This window comes from Podarcis vaucheri, assembly GCF_965113315.1.
Source record: "Podarcis vaucheri genome assembly, chromosome: 7".
Classification (NCBI taxonomy): domain Eukaryota; kingdom Metazoa; phylum Chordata; class Lepidosauria; order Squamata; family Lacertidae; genus Podarcis; species Podarcis vaucheri.
The window spans coordinates 10,423,033-10,444,496 of NC_138765.1; the positions used below are offsets into that span (position 1 = coordinate 10,423,033).

Here is a 21,464-nt window from a genome sequence, read left to right on the forward strand (position 1 = left end):
CTAATGTTTATTGGATGGATTTCGCCCCTAAATTGATTTTTGAATTCTGAATTTATTGTTATTCACGTTTTATACTATATCTTATGCTTTTTTTGTTGCATCAATTAAGTGTTTTAAATTTGTTGTTAGCCGCCCTGAGCCCGGTTTTCTGAACTGGGAAGGGCAGGATATAAATAAAAAAATATTATTATTTATTATTAATCATTGTCCTAACCATCCCGAGGGATGAGTCCTTCTCTCCTCTGGATTTTTTCTCCCTCCCTCTGGGACCCTGCTCTGTCTCTTCTACCTCGTTTTATCCTCGCAGCAAAACCTGTGGAGGAAATTATTCTGAGGGTCACCTAGTCAGGAATGGACTGTGGCAATAGGCCTTTCTTGGCAAGGATGAGGTTTGGCGCTGTTAACGGAAAAATCTGAGGGCTCCCTTGGACAAAAAGTAAAGACACCAACCAGGATAACTTGGAGCAAAACAGCAGCCTGTAGGCTTGGCCTTTATTGAACTGTTGCAACAGGGTGCTCCCCTCACTTGCAGGAGAGAGGAAAGACCCAGAAAGATGGTGTGCAAGACCTTATAAAAACTTTTGAAATTCCCCTCCTCTAGGTCAAGCCCACCCCCAGAAACATCATGCATACATTACAGAAAGGAGGGGTTGAGGGAGGAGTTGTGGTGGTAACCTGAGTGTCCTGTCACCTGGCTGGTTCCCCCTTTCCCCCTCCCCATGAGTCACTTCCAGGAGACAAAGGGGAGTTGGCAGTTTCCTGCCCCCAGAGGGAAGATCTGATCATTGTCCTTTGTTTCAGTCTGTGGTGAATCCACTGTTCTTTGTGATTTTGATTGTCTTCTGTCTGGGATTATCAGGGTCGACATAGCAACTGGGCAGGGCTCCTGTGGGTGTGCTGGGATGGTGAAGGGATTATGGCTGACCAGAACCAAGAAACACACACACACCCCTTTGATAGTCCTTGTCACATGGAGTAAAATAAAAGTGGAACAGTGCAAATCCGATGTATGGTTGGTTTTCTATGAATTTATAACAGAAATGTGGCGTATGTAGTGTGTGAGTGTGAGTGTGTGTGTGTGAAGTTTGTGCAAACAGAATGATTGGGGTGGGGGGGTTCCTGCTACAGCGCCCACACCCAAATATTTCTTGTTCCCTTGGGTGCAGTTGCTTTTTTATAGATATTTTCAGTAGGCACCTGTGTAAATATAGGTTTATTATTATAATTATTTTGAGCCCCCTCTACTCAGCGACCTGTGCAGGGGACACCCCTGCACTGTCCTAAACCCAGAGAGTGGGCCTTCTCCCCATTTTTTTATTTTAATTTTAAAATTTTATTTGGTTCTGTTTATGAATCGCTTCCCCGTCTCCAAGGGACATTAAAAAATAAAATATACTGGTAGGTCTTTCCACAGAAGGACAATAAGCACAGACAAACCAAACTTAGGCTACGGTTTGTTAGTCACATTTGGTATAGTTAAAGCGGAACAAAATGTTAATTTGTTGCTGAATTGTTTATTTTATTTATTTGATTACGAAAACCCTGTGAGGTAGCAATTTGTATGGATGTTGGGGGGAATGCTGGGAAATCAACCCCCTCCCCTAAGTTATTACCCCCACACTCATCCACACTCTAATTCCTAGGGGACACCCCAATTTTCCCCCTTCCTGAACCATGTTTTTCTAATTCATGAAGCTCTCTCTGTGTTTGTGTGTGTGCGAACTCTTAAAGCACATTTGAGGCACATCCTTTCCCTCAAAGGATTCTGGGCCTTGTAGTTTACCCCTCACAGAGCTCCTGTTCCCAGCATCCCTTAGCAAACTGCAGCACCTAGAATTCTTTGCGGGAAAGGTTGTGCTTTTTTGAACGTGCTTGAAAGACTTAAGAAGGTTTGGTGTGGCTTGTTGCTTTAAAAAGGAGGCGTCGGCTCCCGTAGCTCCGCCCCGTCAAACCCCGGATCCGGAAGCATCAAGGGGGAAACCACGTGGGTGGATCGGAGCGATGGAGACCGAACAGAAGCGCTTCGATTCTGGGGATCTCCCTGCGCTGCGCCGGATCCTGTGTGAGCAGGGACTGCTGTCCCGTCCTGATGGCTCTGCCTCCTGGATGCAGGGTCAGCCGTGGCTTCCTTTCCTCCACCCCACCTTCCTGCTCCTCCTTCTCTGGGTTATATCCGCTTAACTAGCGCTGTTAATACTCCGCAGGTGTGGGGTGTAGACGGGCGTTTCTCAGGTCTCCCCTTCCGAGCTCCTGAGAGCTTTTAAGGTTCTCTTTGGCTCGGGGTCTTTATTCCCTCGATATCGCCCTGTTGCTCCTACTGTTTGGGATGGGTGTCTGGTCTTTAGTCTCATATCTCCCCGGCTCCTTTCTTAGCCCGAGTACCAGATGCTTAATACTGAATGCCCTTTGCTTTCCTAACCTCCCTCCAAAACAGAGCTTTTAGATCATAGAACTGCAACGTTGGAAGGGGTCCCATGGGTGAAATCTAGTCCAACCCCCTGCAGTGCGGGAATCTCAGCTAAAACATCCATGACAGATGGCCGTCCAATCTCTGCTCCAGTGAAATAGAATCCAGAACCTCCCAAGGGAGTCCATTCGACTGAGCAACAACCCCTACTGTCAGAAAGTTTTTTCTGATACTTAGTCAGAATCGCCTTTATTGTAACTTAAATCTGTTGGTTCAGGTCCTACCCTCCATAGCAGGAGAAAAGAAGCTTGCTCCATACTCCATGCTGATTTAAATTGAGTAAGGGGAACCCCTGCTCTCCCCGCAAGTTAACCCTGGTAGGTTATGGTTAAATTATAGAGTTTGCTACCCCATGGTTTGGTGGTAGACCACCAACTTGTATGGTTTAAAAAGGGAATTAGGCACATTCAGGATGGATAGGATATTGTTGGGATGTGGGTGGCGCTGTGGGTTAAACCACAGAGCCTAGGGCTTGCCGATCAGAAGGTTGGTGGTTCGAATCCCCACAACGGGGTTGCTCGGTCCCTGCTCCTGCCAACCTAGCAGTTCAAAAGCATGTCAAAGTGCAAGTAGATAAATAGGTACCGCTCCGGCGGGAAGGTAAAGGGCGTTTCCATGCGCTGCTCTGGTTCGCCAGAAGCGGCTTAGTCATGCTGGCCACATGACCCGGAAGCTGTACGCCGGCTCCCTTGGCCAATAAAGCGAGATGAGCGCTGCAACCCCAGAATCGGCCACGACTGGACCTAATGGTCAGGGGTCCCTTTACCTTTAGGGTATCGCTGGCTGCTTGTCATGTTGGCCTTGTGTATCAAAGGCAGTGTGCCTCTGTATGCAACTTGCCAGGGATCATAAGCAGGAGAGCGCTGTTACTCCCATGTCTTGCTTGCAGGATTCCCATGGGCTTCTGTCCCTGGTGGCTGGTGCCCATTGAGAAGGATAGGGTGGAAGGCAGAGAACCCAGCAGTCGGTGCTGCCAATGACAAGCACAGTCAACTAAAGCTAATTTGGCCCCCGTCCACGTCCTTAACTGAGTTCTGTAATGACAATGCCAAAGCTAAGGGGGAGGATCAAGGGTCTTGAAACCAAGTCTTATTAGGAATGGTTGAGGGAGATGTTTAGCCTGGAAAAGAGGAGACTGAAAGGAGATAGGATAGCCATCTTCAAATATGTGAAGGCCTGTCACTTGGAAGATGGCGCAAGCTTGCTTTCTCTTGCTCTGGACCATGGGTAGGCAAACTAAGGCCCGGGGGCTGGATCCGGCCCAATCGCCTTCTAAATCCGTCCCACGGACGGTCTGGGAATCAGCGTGTTTTTACATGAGTAGAATGTGCCCTTTTATTTAAAATGCATCTCTGGGTTATTTGTGGGGGTATAGGAATTCATTCATTCTCCCCCCCCAAAAAAAAAATAGTTCGGCCCCCCACAAGATCTGAGGGACAGTGGACTGGCCCCCTACTGAAAAGTTTGCTGACCCCTGCTCTGGATGCTAGGACCCACACCAAATGGATTCAAGTTACAAGAAAGGAGATTATGACTTATAAGTCATGAAGAACTTTCTGACAGTAAGAGCAGTTTGATAGTGGAGCAGACTCCCTTAGGAGGTGGTGAACTCTCCTTTCTTGGAGGAATTTAAGCAGAGGTTGGATCTGTCATGGGTGCTTACTAGTTGAGATTCCTGCATTGCAGGGGGTTGGGCTAGATGACCCTTTGGGGTCCCCTTCTATGAAATTAGGAGGCAGTGCTACACCCAGAACTGCTTGTAAATAAGAAAGGGGGCAGGGTAAGGGCATAGCTGTCAACGTTTTCCTTTTTTTTAAGGGAAATCCCCATATTCTGAATAGGATTCCTCGCAAGAAAAGGGAAAAGTTGACAGCTATGGGTAAGGGCAGACTGCAGTTGCTGGGGCAGGGCCTCATTTGCCCTAATGAAACACCTTGTGCTGGAAAAAAGAAATAAACAGAATGGAAAAGGCTTAGTTTGGTTTAGAAAAAAGCTGTGACTGCTTCTTTTCCCTCCCCTCAGGGCAGCTGGATAGTGAACTGTTCTTCAGACTTCTCTCCTCCCTTCAAGGGGACCCTCGCTTCTATGGTAGCAGTTAGGGGAGTGGGGAGCTGGATGGTGACTGTTTCATCACCAAATTAGGCCAAATTGTTCATGCCCCCCACTTACCCTGTTTTTTTTCCAGGGGACACTTCAGTACTAGTTGGAGTGTACGGGCCAACTGAAGTCAAGGTCAGCAAAGAGATCTATGATAAAGCTACCCTGGAAGTGCTTCTGAGGCCCAAAGTGGGTCTACCAGGTGAGAAGTATTGCAAACCGATTCATATATCCCCTTTTGGGGGTTCCTTTGACCCAGGTGCTTGCCCCTAGAATTTGTATAGTCGGGGCAAAGTTGGAGCATGCAGGCCTACTCGCTAATGTGGGTGTTCGTATAATGGATAGGTGTCACGTTCTAATACTGTATTTGCATGCTGCGATTTGGGAATTTCTTTCATGGAGGGAGTTAAAAAGACAAAAGGAGGGTTTGAGTGAAGCATTTGTGACGCCTGCTTCTTGGGAGAAAAGCAATGACAAGCCTAGACAGCATCTTAAAAAGCAGAGACATCACCTTGCCAACAAAGTTCCGTATAGTTCAAGCTATGATTTTCCCAGTAGTGATGTATGAAAGTGAGAGCTGGACCATAAAGAAGGCTGATCACCGAAGAATGGATGCTTTTGAATTCTGGTGCTGGAGGAGACTCTTGAGAGTCCCATGGACTGCAAGAAGAGCAAACCTCTCCATTCTTAAGGAAATCAGCCCTGAGTGCTCACTGGAAGGACAGATCCTGAAGTTGAGGCTCCAATACTTTGGCCACCTCATGAGAAGAGAAGACTCCCTGGAAAAGTCCCTGATGTTGGGAAAGATGGAGGGCACAAGGAGAAGGGGACGGCAGAGGACGAGATGGTTGGACAGTGTTCTCGAAGCTACCAGCATGAGTTTGACCAAACTGCGGGAGGCAGTGGAAGACAGGAGTGCCTGGCGTGCTCTGGTCCATGGGGTCACAAAGAGGCGGACACGACTAAACGACTAAACAACTAAACAACAACAACATAATATTGAAAGGCAGGGTAGTTCTTCCCTTGCACTAATTGCATGTTCAACGAGGGTGTGGAGAGACCCCCATGTTTATACCAACTCCATGCTAGGGGAGGTCCTCAGCCAATCTGCAAAGGTGCTGCACGTTTGTATATTGGTATGCATGCTGAACTAATTCATTTGCGAAATGCATAGCTGGTGGGGTTTGTGGCCAGCAGGCGGAGCTAGTTTGCACAGCCCTATGATGCCCCCCACCCCATCCCTGTTTACCTAAATCAGGCATAGGCAAACTCTGGCCTCCCAAATGTTTGAGACTACAATTCCCATCATCCCTAGCTAACAGGACCAGTGGTCAGGGATGATGGGAATTGTATTCCCAAACATTTGGGAGGCCGGAGTTTGCCTATGCCTGACCTAAATCTCCCATTGTGTAAACCATCCTGGATCTGAGGACAAAGGTGGGATGGAATGGGAATTCAATTAATCACTTGTTACTGGGTTGGCACAGGGAACCAGTGTCCAAAGGGGTGGATGCAACCAATTACTTGCAGTGTCTGGGTGCAAGGTACAGTTAGCCGTATTTCTAACCCAGTAAGACAGCTATAGGTGCTTGATTTCCCAGCTCTGCTGCTGGGATCCTTCAACAGAAGATGAAAGTGTTTACCTTCTTATTCAACAAGCTACAGTGAGCCTTGGGGGGGTCATACACCCCATCTTCCCCTCTCCTCTGGTGTGACCGCAAGGAAGAGATTAGAAACTTCTGATTTCACTTGATCACAGTATAGTGTGTCGTTTAAACCCTAAACTGTGGTTTGTTGTTGTTTAGTCGTGTCCGACTCTTCACGACCCCATGGATCAGAGCACGCCAGGCACTCCTGTCTTCCACTGCCTCCCGCAGTTTGGTCAAACTCATGTTCGTAGCTTCGAGAACACTGTCTAACCATCTTGTCCTCTGTCGTCCCCTTCTCCTCATCTTTCCCAGCATCAGGGTCTTTTCCAGGGAGTCTTCTCTTCTCATGAGGTGGCCAAAGTACTGGAGCCTCAGCTTCAGGATCTGTCCTTCCAGTGAGCACTCAGGGCTGATTTCCTTCAGAATGGATAGGTCTGATCTTCTTGCAGTCCATGGGACTCTCAAGAGTCTCCTCCAGCACCATAATTCAAAAGCATCCATTCTTCGGCAATCAGCCTTCTTTATGGTCCAGCTCTCACTTCCATACATCATTACTGTGATTAAATGTCCACTATGGCTTGTTTAAAGAAGCTAGCTTCATAACACCTCCTTTGAAGATGGCATGGTTCAAAGCCAAGTCACCATCTGCATTAATGACAGCTTGTTGGTTCAGACCAGGGGTGGGTAATCAAAATGGAAGTGAAAGTTTTCTCCTTGTGGCCATGCCGGAAGGGTTTGGGGAATGCTTGAGGGAATGACTTGTTCTTGTCACAATAAACTATGCCTTAGTGTGATGTCATTGAGTTAAAACTGCTCCGCATGTCCCCTGAGTGGGACGCTCGACGTGTGTCACCTTTGTTAAATCTTTCATTATATCCATTTCCAAAATGTCTCTGCATGGCAGTGTTAGCAAGCGAAAACTCAAAACTCTTCCCCGTGTTGTTCTAATTTAAATTTAGCATGTGTGCTCACCATTCATCTCCTTCCCCCACCCCCAGGAACTAGCATAATCAAAAGGTGAGATGAGCTGTTATCTTCATAACCAACTGGGCCATCTGGTATCCTGCAGTGATACCATCTGGATATCTTGTTCCCTCCACAGGGAGCTCACAAAAGAAAATTGCTGGCATCAGAAAAAAAAAAATCTCCCTTCCTTTTTTTCCCACCCGCTGAGACTTTCAGTGCATGTGAAACCTCCAGAGGGGGCTGGCTTTGCTGTGAATAATTAAATTAAGAAACAAAAGAATTTGTTTTCTTTTCTGTGGAAACAGAAGAGCTTTAAAAAAAATTTAAATCCTGCTGATCCTATTTGCAGACTTGAAGGTATTAATGGTAAAAGAGGAAGAGAAGTGTGTTTGGACATGTGCGTGCCTTGAGGTCCTGCGTACTTAAGGAGAGTAGCTTCTGATGTGCAAGATTTTGAGTTTCACAGAAATCTTTGTTGGGCATGAAAGGTTCTGTGGAACCTGAAAGCCTTTATAGGAACATAAGAAGCTACCTTATACAGAGTCACACCAACAAAGGTCCATATAGTTAAAGCTATGGTTTTCCCAGTAGTGATGTATGGAAGTGAGAGCTGGACCATAAAGAGGGCTGATCGCCAAAGAATTGATGCTTTTGAATTATGGTGCTGGAGGAGACTCTTGAGAGCCCCATGGACTGCAAGAAGATCAAACCTCTCCATTCTTAAGGAAATCAGCCCTGAGTGCTCACTGGAAGGACAGATCCTGAAGCTGAGGCTCCAATACTTTGGGCACCTCATGAGACGAGAAGACTCCCTGGAAAAGACCCTGAGTTGGGAAAGATGGAGGGCACAAGGAGAAGGGGGCGACAGAGGACGAGATGGTTGGACAGTGTTCTCGAAGCTACCAGCATGAGTTTGAGCAAACTGCGGGAGGCAGTGGAAGACAGTAGTGCTTGGTGTGCTCTGGTCCATGGGGTCACGAAGAGTTGGACACGACTAAACGACTCAACAACAAAGCATCCAATAAAAAATAGAATTTTATCTGCGTATGTACCTGCCCTTTGGGATCAAGACAGTAGGCACTAATAGAATTTGTGATGTGGGCGGCTGTTTCTTCAAGTGATTTGTGTCGTACTGTAGGACCTGGGGTGGGGTGTGTGGGGTGGAATTTCCTGGATTTAACAATTTCAGGTGACAGAATGCATGTCTCAACATTTGCAGGGCTGCTTCATACAGTGGCTAGTTAAAACTATGGAACTCACTCGCACAGGAGCCACCAATGTGGATATTTAAAAGTGGATTGGGGGAGAGGACTGGACATGGGAGATAACTCTTGTCAGTGACTACCAGCCATAATGGTAGTCTCTGGTTCCATAGCTGGAGGCAGTAATCCATCTGAGCGCTATTCTTTTGTTGTAGAGCATTTAGGCAGGTCACCAGCACCTGCCAGCTGAAGGAAAAGCCTTCCCATTGAGTTGTGCTGAATGTATAAACCCCACAAGACTCCCTGTTGCTCAGGGCCAATATAAACCTTAAGGCACAGTAGAACATAGTGCTTTGGATTCCTAGCCCCATGGACGCTGGAGAATTTTCCGGCTTCCCTCAAAAATGGTGCATCATGGATAAATAGAACCTCCATATGCAGTGGCAGTCTGCCGCCGAGGCCACATCAAGGTAAAAGGCCATCATTTTCCATACCCTGCTTCTGCGTTGCCTAGAAACATCCAGCAAGCTGCTGTTAGGGAATTGGATGACTATTGGTTGGATCCGACAAGGCAGCCCCGACGCTTGAGCCTCGGCAGTGTGACCTTTCAGAAGATGATTGCTTTGAGCCTCGTGTTTCTCTGTGGCTCACCTGCAGTGCTCTTTGCTTTCCTCCCGCCCAGGTGTTTATGAGAGAAGCCGAGAGCAGATGATCAAGAAGACGTGTGAGGCAGTGGTCCTGGGAACCCTTCATCCCCGTTCCTCTATTACGGTTGTGCTTCAGGTAGTCACAGATGCCGGCTCTGTATCCTTTCTGTGTATTATTATTATTATTATTATTATTATTATTATTATTACCTGCCCTTCACCCTGAGGTCCCAAGGACAGTGATAACAGCTAGATTGCTGGCTGGGATTCCCTTGAGATCACATGCAACCCCAGTTTTAAAACATCTACCAGTTGCCGGTTCATTTCTAGGCAATTAAAGATGCTCATATTAGTGTTTAAAGCTGTAAATGACTCAGGCTCCAAATACAGTGGTGCCCCGCAAGACGAATGCCTCACAAGACGGAAAACGCGCTAGACGAAAGAGTTTTCCGTTTTGGAGGTGCTTCGCAAAACGAATTTCCTATGGGCTTGCTTCGCAAGACGACAATGTCTTGCGAGTTCCTGCTGGTTTTTTCCCCTCCCCCCCTTTCTAAGCCGCTAAGCCGCATATCAGCTGATCTGATCAGCAGATAAGCCGCTAAAAGCCGCTAATAGCGCTAATCCGCTAATCCGTCAATGGGCTTGCTTCGCAAGACGAAAAAACCGCTAGACGAAGAGAATCACAGAACGGATTCTTTTCGTCTTGCGAGGCACCACTGTACCTGAAAAGCCACCTCCTTCCGTCTTAGGTGATGAGATCAACCATGGGTTGGCAAACTAAGGCCCGGGGGCAGGATCTGGCCCAATCACCTTCTAAATCCAGCCCGCGGACGGTCCGGGAATCAGCGTGTTTTTACACGAGTAGAATGTCTCCTTTTATTTAAAATGCATCTCTAGGTTATTTGTGGGGCCTGCCTGGTGTTTTTACATGAGTAGAATGTGTGCTTTTATTTAAAATGCATCTGGGTTATTTGTGGGGGGCATAGGAATTCGTTCACACACGCCCCGTCGAAATATAGCCTGGCCCCCCACATGGTCTGAGGGACAGTGGACCGGCCCCCTGCTGAAAAAGTTTGCTGGCCCCTGAGATTGACAGAGAGGGCCCTTTTCTTTGTTGGAGGGTGGCGCCCCCTAAGTTGTGGAACTCCCACCCCGCCGAGGTACATCTGACACCTTCATTACAGTACATCTTTCAGCAAATGCTGAAGACCCACCTCTTAGCTCTGACCTTTAGCATGGAAGACACATGTTTTCAGGACCCACCATATATCTGTGATGGCAAGTCACTTCCAACTGTTTTTAATGTTGTGTAATATTGTGGAGGATATTAATATTGTGTTGCAACTCACTTTGAGGCCTTAGACGGTCGATATAATAATAGTAAATGACCCTAACAATGGTAATTTAAAATACAACATTCAAAATGGTTTGAAGCAACCAAAATTACCGAAATATGGTGGCTCCTACAAATACAGTGGTACCTTGTATTACAGATGCTTCAGGTTACAGACTCCGCTAACCCAAAAATAGTACCTCGGGTTAAGAACTTTGCTTCAGGATGAGAACAGAAATCGTGCAGCAGCAGCGGAAGGCCCCATTAGCTAAAGTGGTACCTCAGGTTAAGAACAGTTTCAGGTTAAGAACGGACCTCCAGAACGAATTAAGTTCTTAACCCGCGGTACCACTGTATAGACTTGCCTTCCCACTCCGAGGTGGCACTGTTTGGTTTGTGTGGCTACTGCATGTTTTTAAATGGGCACAAAACACTTGGAAACCTTTGGCTAACAAGTCGAATCATAAGTAATAAAGCCATGGTAAGGAACATGGGGCTCGGGCTCTGGTGCATTGCTGCAGGGGAGAGTTTGCTGGAACCATCAAGGGCAAGCGCACACCACCTCTGCTCAGGCTCCCATCTGACGGCGATTAAAGATAGACTTCGTACTGGGGCACCTTGTCAGATTGTTCTAGCAGTTACGGAGGTAATGAGTGCAAATTGCTGCGAGCGATCAGGAAGTCTTTATTGCTAAAGCGTCTGAGATACAGATGGCCTCAGATGCTGGATTGTTTTTCAATCGTGGGGGTAGAGAAGCAGTTCCTGGGGAGGAAAGTCCTGAAGCCACAATTCCAGGGTAGTTGCCCTTCAGCAGAGACGTGCCAATATTGCACCTCTGAATTAAACCGGGCCAAGGTGTCCTTGAACTTGCAATTACTCTTTCAGAGACTATTCCCTTCTGTGAGGGCTGGGGGACCTGTGGGCCTCCGAATGTTGGACTCCCCACTTCCACCAGCCCTGCCAACAGTCAGAGAGGATTGCCAACTGCACCACAATGTGATCTTTGATGGACTCTCCACCTTCTCCTTAGTCCTGTGTCTATAAAATATGGGTTCCCCTGCGGCCTTTTCCTGTGCAAGACCACCTCATCGGTTTGGGGAAAATGTCGTCTTCTGGTGTGTAGCATTCTGGCCAGCGAAACGGTGAATGAGGCTTAGGGCAGGATCCAACCTCTGGCCTGCCTGCGGGGAAGGATTTTAAGGCAGTGGCAGGGACAGTGCTGATTCTTTCAGCCACTCATACGTTGGAGGAAGCGTGAAGTGGTTTAAGTCAGGTGCTCCTTCTTAGAAGTATGTTTCCTCTTGTGGATGAACCTAGCTCTTCCCCGCTGTTCGAAAGCCCTTCACCAGATATCCAACAACATTTGGAGGGCGTCAGGTTGGCAAAGGCACCTTGCAAGGGTTCGCGCTGGCGAGGGAAATAAAAGTAAACATGCAGATGTTAAGGCCAGCAGGTGGCAGAAGCACTTAAAAAAAAGACGTATTATTGACACGGCTGTTTTAGGTTATGCAGCTCAGTTCTTAGGAAGCTCATTTCTCTACGAAGGGCAGGGGTGGGCCAATTAACAATTCTGGGGCCAAAGGTTCCTTAGCCTCCACAGATTCCTCCCCACTGACCTGCAGCCATATTCATGCAAAATTCTGTAATGTCAACATCCTGGTCAGCAACTAATTTTGCAAGCATCCAACTTGAAAGCGGGTTGGTGGTGGATGATGGAGCTCCCTCTTTCTCCCAAACTGCTGTATACAAGGAAGAAAGAGATGATTTAGGAATGGGGGGGGGGAAAATCCACCCTTCTCTTCTTTGGAAGCCCTTTTTGAAAATGGGTGGGGTGGGGGTTGTGGAGAGCCGTTCAGCTTGCTTGCATGCTCCCCTGTTCCTCTTCCGCTCCACCCGTCACATCCATCTACCCATTTTATGGATGGATTGGAGGAAGACTGAGAGTGAATAACGAGGAGGACAGTGGTCAGATCTAGCCCAGGATTGCTGGTTGCTGATTCCTGATCACAGATGATGGTATTTTATGTGGGCAAAAGCAAATAAATATTATGATGTTGCACATTCTACCGTATAATTTCAAGTACAGTGGTACCTTGGGTTACATACGCTGCAGGTTACGTACGCTTCAGGTTACAGACTCCGCTAACCCAGAAATATTACCTTGGGTTAAGAACTTTGCTTCAGGATGAGAACAGAAATCATGCTCTGGCAGCGCAGCAGCAGCAGCAGGCCTCATTAGCTAAAGTGGTTCTTCAGGTTAAGAACAGTTTCAGGTTAAGAACGGTTAAGTACTTAACCCGAGGTACCACCGTAATCTTTTCCCCAGTTCAGTTTAAACAAAAATCTATAGGTCATACGTCTCAGATGCCATTAACTTAAGTGGAGTCTCTGGCCGAGGTGGTTCCTCGTACTAATCTGCTTCTGGCATAATCAGGGTGGTGAATGTGGACAAAAACTGCAATTAAGCAGACAATGGAAGTCATAGGGGCCAGGCAGAAACGGGTTAAGGAAGGAAGGGCTTCTCTGTGGCACATTAAATCAGTTGTCTTTGCTGGATGCATCTGCCAACTGGGTTTGTGGCTGCCACTGGTGTTCAGCCTAATAGCATTCCAGCCAGCCCAGAGCCATTAATAAAAGCTTGAGGGAGGGAGAGAAATATTAGCTTCTGCCAGGTGTTCTGCGGAAAGGAGAAATGGGGCTGTTTTCTGGCTGATCACAGCAATTCTTCTTGGGATGCAGGCATTTTGAATTAGGGAACGAGTGCAGACTTTGGCCAAATGCAGGAAAATCTTTGTATCCCCCCCCATTCCAAAAATAAAAATAAAAATCCCTGTGGCATATATAACAGCATTTGCTTCAACACCTTTTCCTGACACTCCTGCCTCTCATCAGCAGGGCGCTTAATCGTCTTATACAGCTCAAACCTAGCCCACTTTAAAAATCTTGGATTTTAATTTTTGCAAAATCTTGTGACATCAATAGGATGCCCTTTCCTTACATAGTTACATAAAAATATATATCCAAAGGTCCAGAAAGTTCTGTTGGAAGTAGGTTAGGGAGGGAGTTGCTGTGATTTGGGGGCCTGTTCTCCCCCCCCCCCCAAGTTTCATAATTTATATCCTGCCTTGAGAACCAGGAAGTCATCCCAGCTCTGCAGATAAGTAATCCTGATCAGTATATCTATCCGGTTGCTTGCTGCTGTGTCAGATATTTGAGGGATATCTAGGATTCAGTCTAGAATTATCGGCTGCACCCCAGATATCAGTGTCCCAGGGCAGCTAGGCCACGGGGTCGTAATTGGCAGATTTCCACCTGTTTCCAAAGTGGCGCAGTTTATCTGTTTGTTTCTTCCGGTGACAAATGACAGCGCTGGCGTTTCTGACGGGGCCTCAAATGTGGTGCGGGAGAGATTAACTCCGGGTGCCGCGGTGTTTTATCAAATCTGAATATACAGTGGCTCGGAGGGAATTAATGCAGTTTCGTTTGGAGAGCGGCGAGTGCTTTCATTTCACCTGCGCTGAGGTTGTCTGCCTGCTTCCATGGCCCCTCCAGCCTGGCAGTGGTGGGGTGGAGAAACACAGAACCTTCTTCCCTGCCAACTTAATCAGGTTTCATTACCGTATTTTCTGCTCCATAAGACTCACTTTTTCCCTCCTAAAAAGTAAGGGGAAATGTGTGTGCGTCTTATGGAGCGAATTCAGGCTGCACCGCTATCACAGAAGCCAGAACAGCAAGAGGGATTGCTGCTTTCACTGCGCAGCGATCCCTCTTGCTGTTCTGGCTTCTGGGATTCAGAATATTTTTTTTCTTGTTTTCCTCCTCCAAAAACTAGGTGCGTCTTAATAGAGCGAAAAATACGGTAATTAAGATTCCCGACTGGCTCTGTACCCTAACATTTGAGATGGAGGCTAATTTCCTCATCGCATTGGCTTTGAGAAATCCCTGGGAAGCAGGACTTGTGAGGAAGGCTGACTTGCCCCAAGCCATCCTGCGGCGAAGATGGAAGTTGAGTAAAGCACAGAGATGTCTGATGCTCAGTCCTTGGGGTTTCAGTAACTCTGTAGGGTATCTCTGAGGTCTCCAGAGTCTTGCCAGAAACTGCTTGCCAGTTAAAAAGGTTAAGGGACCCCTGACCACTAGGTCCAGTCGTGACCGACTCTGGGGTTGCGGCGCTCATCTCGCTTTACTGGCCGAGGGAGCCGGCGTACAGCTTCCAGGTCATGTGGCCAGCATGACTAAGCCGCTTCTGACGAACCACAGCAGTGCACGGAAATGCCGTTTACCTTCCCACCAGAGCGGTACCTATTTATCTACTTGCATTTTGACGTGCTTTTGAACTGCTAGGTGGGCAGGAGCTGGGACCGAGCAATGGGAGCTCACCCCGTCGCAGGGATTCGAACCACCGACCTTCTGATTGGCAAGCACCACCTGCGTCCCACCGCTTGCCAGTTAACCCTCTTGTAAATGTCCTGCCGCTGTTACGGAACTGTTTCACACCTGAGAGCTAAATGAGACCGCTTGGGAGGTGGGCCTCTTGGCACCCAGGAAGGCTGCAGCACATGGCAGTGCCGTCCCAGAGCCATGCACAGAGCATCCTTCCCCTGGAGTCCAAGCTCACCTCCTACCTGTTCTGTTTACCTACTGACGAACAGGGATCTTTCTAGCAGGCTTGCTGACCCTCTCCTCCTTTCCCATTCGCTGCTGTTGTTCGTACGCCCCTCTGAAAGAACAGGATGCTAGACTAGATGAGCCTTTGGTATGATCCTGCAGGGCTGTTCTTGATTTCCTAGGCCTTCTCTTGTGGTGCGTGACAGCTGCCAGTTTCATGAGGCCGTGCCTCCTCCACACAAGGATGGCAGCACAAGAACAGGGCCTTTTCTGCGGTGGCTCCCTGTTTGTCGGATTCTCTCCCCAGGGAGGCTCGCCTGGTGCCTTCCTTACATATCTTTCGGTATCAGCTTGGTCTCCGATTTCCATTTGTGCGTGTATTAACAGTCCTCCCTGCCCTGACGGCTAGTTCTTAGCCATGGCAGCTAAATGAATCCTCCGTGTTCATAGACAGTTTACCTCCCCGTACCAGATGCTGAGGGAAAACCGCAGAGGAAAGCCTGTGGTGCCCTGCTTGCGGGCTTTCCCAGCGGGGCATTTGGTTGGGAGCACAGGTGGCTAATCTGTGGCCCTCTGGATGCCCTTGGACTCCATCATCCCTGGCAAATCGTCAGGGATAATGGAAGCCCAGCAACCTCAAGGGCCGCCTATCCCCATATAAACTGTTCTGGACTCTGCATTCATCATCTGAGGCCATTCTCTGTGTGCCGCCTCCACACAAGGGTGGCAGCACAAGAATGGGGCCTTTTCTGCGGTGGCTCCCTGTTTGTGGGCTTCTTTCCCCAGGGAGACTCACCTGGTGCCTTCCTTACATATCTTTCAGTACCAGGCAAAAACATTCCTCTTTAACCAGGCCTTTGGCTGATTAATATTCTACAGCCTTTTACATGTTGTTGTTTTTTTGGGGGGCAGGGGGCATTATTGTTTCCTTGTTGTAACTGTTTCCTTGTGTTTTTACCTTGTATTGTGAACCGCCCTGAAATCTTGCGATGAAGGGAAGTACAGGCATACCTCATGTTACGTTTGCTTCAGGTTGAGCAATTTCAGGTTGCGCCCTGCGGCGACCCGGAAGTACCGGAAACGGGTTACTTCTGGGTTTTGCCCTTGCGCATGCGCAGACGCACAAAATGACAGAAGTGGCGAATTGCGACCTGCGCAGAAGCGGGTTGCGTTCCTTTCGGGTTGCGAACGGGCCTCTGGAACGGATCCCCTTCGCAACCAGAGGTACCACTGTATATAAATCAAATAAATAGATAAATAAGTCTGGAAGGTACAGGTGAGCCAGCCTCGAGGTAGATCTTTGGGGTGATCCAGCAAGACACTTTTGGCACAGGCTAGGCAATATCCCCCAGGGAGTAGGTTGGTTTTCCCCATGGCTTAATGGGACAATTCTGTGTGGCCTGTGCTTGTGCCCTCCTTCCCCACCCCCTCGTACTGCGGGTAGCTATTTCGAGAGCCCGGCCTTGCAGCCCCCTCCTTTCTCCTCCCCGAGCTCCCAGATCCGGCCTCTGATTAGTCTCTTTCCTCCCAAGGCTTTTGCCATCTCAGTTAGTCAGCGCTGGATAACAAGAGCTGCCAGCCCTCGTTTCCATCTGCCACTGAGCATCCCATACGATGCCGGCTGATTAACCTGGAAATGCGGGATGCCAGGAGTGAGAGATGCTTTGGACTTCCCCCATGGCTCAGCCATTAAAAAAGCAAAAGCAAACACACACACACACACAAAAAAAAACACCACTGTTTGTTGGGGCCGTACAGGGAGGATAACTTTGTGACCTTGCAGGGAGGATAATATTGCAGAAAGGCACCTCCATCCTTTTGCAGCCTGGATTAAGCCATCATTTGGTTTCTAGGGGGGAGGAGAAAACCAAAGGAGCTACCGAACCTGGGCCCGGCTGAAAATGGGGTTGGGGAAAGGCAGAAGCAGGAAACGGATGGAACCAGTTACTGGTTACTTGGGTGCCCTGGGCAGAATCCAGTCTGGCGCTAAGGAGATCATTAGGTCAGCATGAGGATTTCAGCCTGTGCCATGGAAAATTCTCCCCCTCTGAACCTGTCCTAGGGGTTCTCCTAACCCTTCGGAGCAGATTTGGGTAGGGAGGAGGAGGAAAGGCCTGGTGCGCAGGTGGCTATCCTTGTGTCGATGGGACACAGCAGTAAAATTCCTCCTGGTCTCTCTCTCCCCTTTTCTGTAGCCGATAAGCCGCGTGTTGGAACCAGGTTGCAATCAGCAGGCATTTATGAGACCAAACGGGCCTTAGAGGTCACAAAATGTTTCCTACCACCCGCAAGCACACGTGTAAAGCTGAAATGTGCATCTGAGACCCTGCTTACCCTGAAACAAGGACAGAGGCAATGGTAGGATGTGTTTTCGTTGCTCCCACCATGCTTGACTGGGCTTGGAGAGTTGACATTTTCTGCGTTCTTCCAAGCTTCTTCGCCTCCCTCCACCCCAACCTTGTTAGGTCCAGAAAGAAGAAACTTGAATACAATCAATCATTGTGTTCGACTGGTTTATCTGCGCTTCTTCTCCATGCTGGTGGAATATCCTGTCTCTGGTTTCATAGAATTGTAGAGTCGGAAGGGACCCCTGTGGTCATCTAGTCCAACCCCCTGCAGTGCAGGAATCTCAACTAATGCATCTATAACAGATGGCCACCCAACCTCTGCTTAAAGGCCTCCAAGGGAGTCCGTTCCACTGTTGAAGTGGATCCACTCCTTGCTTCTTTGATAATTGGAGGTTGCCTGTGGCCTTCCTCGATTTCTTAGCAGTGCCTTTCCCAACCTTTTCCCCTCCAGATGTTTGCTGGCTGGGTTAGTGGAACTGATACAGTGGTGCCTCGCAAGACGGAATTAATTCGTTCCGCAAGTTTTTTCTTCTTGCGAGTTTTTCGTCTTGCGAAGCACGGTTTCCCATAGGAATGCATTGAAAATTAATCAATGCGTTCCTATGGAGACCGTCCGGGGACAGAGGGGAAGCGCCGCGCGCCTTCCCCTCTATCCCCGGACCTGTTTTAAAGCAAGGGAAGGAGCAGCGGGGAGAATCGCTTCTCCCCGTTGCTGCCCCTTGGTTCAAAAGGGGTCCGGGGAGAGAGGGGAAGGCGCGCGCATCTTCCCCTCTGTCCCCCGAGATTGCGGGGCTGGCAACGGGGAGAAGTGATCTTCTCCCCGCCGCCCCTTGCTTCAAAAGAGGTCTGGGGACAGCGGGGAAGACGCGCTGCGCTTCCCCGCTATCCCCGGAGCTTGCGAGGCAAGCTTCGCTTTGCGAAGCAAGCCCATAGGGAAATGCGTCTTGCGAAGCGGCTAAGAAAATGAAAAACTCCTTCGTCTAGCGAGTTTTTCGTCTTGCGGGGTACCACTGTAGTCCAGAACATTTGGAAGGCACCAATCTACAGAAGAAGGCTTGCCCTAGCAATTTGTGAAAAATATTTACTGCTGATACCGTAATGCCGTTATACAGATCTATGGTTTTAAATGCAGTGTAAGGTAGTCTCTATGGGAGTACAGTATTTAATTATGGGGTGTCAGAGTTTTTAGGGGGCTAACCAGGCTGGGATAGCTGGGATAGCAGCCTTGTTGGTTTCTGAATGTCTGATGTAGATTTTCAATTTCGTTCTTCTGTATGGGACAATGACAGTAAAGATTATCGTATCGTATGGTGCAAGTGCATTTGGAATAGTGTGCGCTGTTCTGGTTGCCTCACCTCGGACACGGCAGAGTTGGAAAAGGTTCAGGGAAAAAATCTACCGAAATGATCAAGGGGATGAAGCGACTCTCCTATGTGGAAAGGTTGTAGCATATGGGTCTTTTCAGTTTAGAGAAAAGGCAAGTGATAGCTGACATGATAGAAGCTTATAAAATTATGCACAGGGTGGAGAAATAGGATACAGGAAAGCTGTTTTTTTCTCTCTCTCTCCTAACACAAGAATTCGGGGACATAGAATGAAAATGAATGTTGGAAGATTCAAGGCAGACAAAAGGATATATTCTTAACGCAGCACATCATTAAACTGTTGATCTCGCTTCCCCAGGAGGCAGTGATGGCTACTGATGTATGTGGCTTTAAAAGAGGATTGGACCGATTCAGGGTGAAGGCTGTTGATGGCTTCTAGCCAAGATGGCTGTTCTCTGTTTCCGCAGCTGGAGACAGAAACACTTCTGAATACAGTGGTGCCTCGCAAGACGAAAATAATCCGTTCTGCGATTCTCTTCGTCTAGCGGTTTTTTCGTCTTGTGAAGCAACCCTATTAGCGGATTAGCAGATTAGCGCTATTAGCAGTTTAGCGGTTTAGCGGCTATTAAAGGCTTAGCGGCTAAAAGGCTATTAGTGGCTTAGCGGCTTAGAAAAAGGGGGGGAAGCGGAAAAAATCTCAAGACTCGCAAGACATTTTCGTCTTGCGAAGGAAGCCCATAGGGAAATTCGTCTTGCGAAGCGCATTGAAAAACGGAAAACCCTTTCGTCTAGTGGGTTTTTCGTCTTGTGAGGCATTCGTCTTGCGGGGCACCACTGTACCAGTTTCTGGAAAGCAAAGGAGAGGAGAGGAGGCTCTTGTTTATATATAAAATTGTTATTAGTTTTTTAACACATCATTTTCAACAGTAATTAAACATACTTTTACATCTTATTCAATTTTTTTGACTTCCGTCAATCCTGTCTGAAAATTTTCCAATCTAATCTCTTAGTATGCATTTCTTATCTTCCCTATTACATTTCAAACTCATAAGCAATATCTCTATCTTTTTCTACCTTGTAACACTTCGTATATTTCTCCATACAAAACTTCTTGTAGTCCTACTAGCGTAATTTGTTGATTACAGTTGCTCTTCAAATAATTCATATACTTCTTCCAATCTTCTGTAAATCTCTGGTCCCGCAGGTTTCAAATCCTTCCTGTCATTTTGTCGAATTCTGCATAGTCCATTAATTTCGTCTGCCATTCTTCTTTCGTCGGAATTTCTTCTTGTTTCCATTTCTGGGCTAACAATACTCTTGCCGCAGTTGTTGCATATAAAAACAATTTAACATCTTGCCTGTTAATGTCCTGACCTATAATACCAAGTCAAAATGCTTCTGTTTTTTTAAAAAATGTATATTTCAACATCTTTTTCATCTCATTATATATCATTTCCCTGAAGTTCTTTACTTTTTTACATTCCTGCCCTTCTTACGTTCTTCTGTGTTGTGCTGTGGGCCGTTGCTGATTCAGGCTTGTTCCTGCTTCCTAAGGGTCATGGTTTTTTCCTTAATGAAACCTCTTCCGCTGTAGCTGCTAGCAAGCTGCTTGAATGCTACCTGCGTGGGTCTGATGGACGCAGGGCTACCCATGAAGTCCTTGTTCTGCGGAGTGACGTGTGCTTTGGACGCGGACGGCAACATCATCCTGGACCCCACAGCGAAGCAGGAAAAGGTGGGTACCCTGATGTCTCAGCAAGGGGGTGGGATGCCTTTGCACTTTCTGGTGGAAGGGAGTTCCAGAGATCAACGGTGCACTGATTTGAGGAGAGGTGGGAGGAGGAAACATGCCTTTTTAGTGCCCTTCAGCTTGAAATAAAGAAGGTGGAATTCGCTGGGCTTAGTCACCTTATCCTGGCAGGATTCAGTATGATCTAGTAAAAAAGATGGCCCAATGCTATCTGCGTTGGGGCTGCTGCGTTAATTGGGTAGAAGAGGAGGTTTTTGATAGATGCATCTTTTCAAGCGCCTGTCATAGCTGTCAACTTACAGATTTGAAAATAAGGGACCAGTAGCCTAGAAAATAAGGGACCAGCAGCCAGAATAAGGGATTTTCAGAGCATAGATATGTTCAACTTCTGAGCCCCTCCGAGCCAAAGCAGAAAGCCCAGCCAGCAGCCAGCAGCCAAACGAAACCTCAAGCAGTGGTTCCCACAGCGCAAAGGGGAATGCAGCAAGGAAAACCACCGTCACCTCTCTGCTGGGAAGCGCTGAGCAAAGGCGAGTCCCCAGGCAACGTGGCTGATTTGATTGGCACAAGGCATGCAAGCTCCATCCCCCAGTCGTTCTTAGACTCCTTATTGGGTGAGCAACGCAGCCTAGCAACGCAGCTGGAGCCTCCCTCCTCCCTGGCTGGCAGGGAGGGAGGGAGAGGAGCTGCTTCCTTTGAAACCCGGGAAATTTAAGGGACATCATCAATAAGGGACAGCAGCGGGACATGGCGCTGGGATAAGGGACTTTCCCGCCAAATAAGGGACGGTTGACAGCTATGGCGCCTGTATTGCTGCCCCTCTGAAAGATCAGGGGAAGGACGTAACCCAGTGGCAGAGCAGCTGCCTCGCAGGCACGAGGTCTCAGGATCAATCCTAGACAGGGCTGGGAGAGATTCCTGCCTGGAACTGGAGAACTGCTGCCAGCTGGTGTAGACAATACTGAACTGGATAGACCAATGGTCTGGTTCAGTATAAGGCAGTCTCCTCTGCTCCTGAAATTGGGCTGGATGGTAGGTGGGGACTGGATGCATGCGACTGACCCCTGGGCCA

At 48.0% G+C, this 21,464-nt stretch overlaps 1 protein-coding gene and 1 long non-coding RNA gene across 3 annotated transcripts in view; one reads left to right on the forward strand and one right to left on the reverse strand.

Moving 5' to 3' along the window:
* The window catches only part of LOC309537056, a 147,894-nt gene that overhangs the window by 13,893 nt on the left and 112,537 nt on the right, over positions 1-21,464 (reverse strand). The gene's annotated exons all lie outside the window — the stretch shown is intronic.
* The window catches only part of EXOSC5 (exosome component 5), a 44,950-nt gene continuing 25,173 nt past the window's right edge, over positions 1,688-21,464 (forward strand). Inside the window, exons 1-4 of one of the 2 annotated variants that reach the window (XM_082231361.1) lie at positions 1,688-2,062; positions 4,653-4,766; positions 9,064-9,185; positions 20,237-20,377. In XM_082231361.1, the coding sequence (XP_082087487.1) occupies positions 2,002-2,062; positions 4,653-4,766; positions 9,064-9,185; positions 20,237-20,377 (438 nt within the window). In that variant the 5' untranslated portion in view covers positions 1,688-2,001. Of the gene's footprint in view, positions 2,114-4,652; positions 4,767-9,063; positions 9,186-20,236; positions 20,378-21,464 lie in introns of both variants that reach the window. The other variant, XM_082231360.1, reaches the window with a different exon arrangement.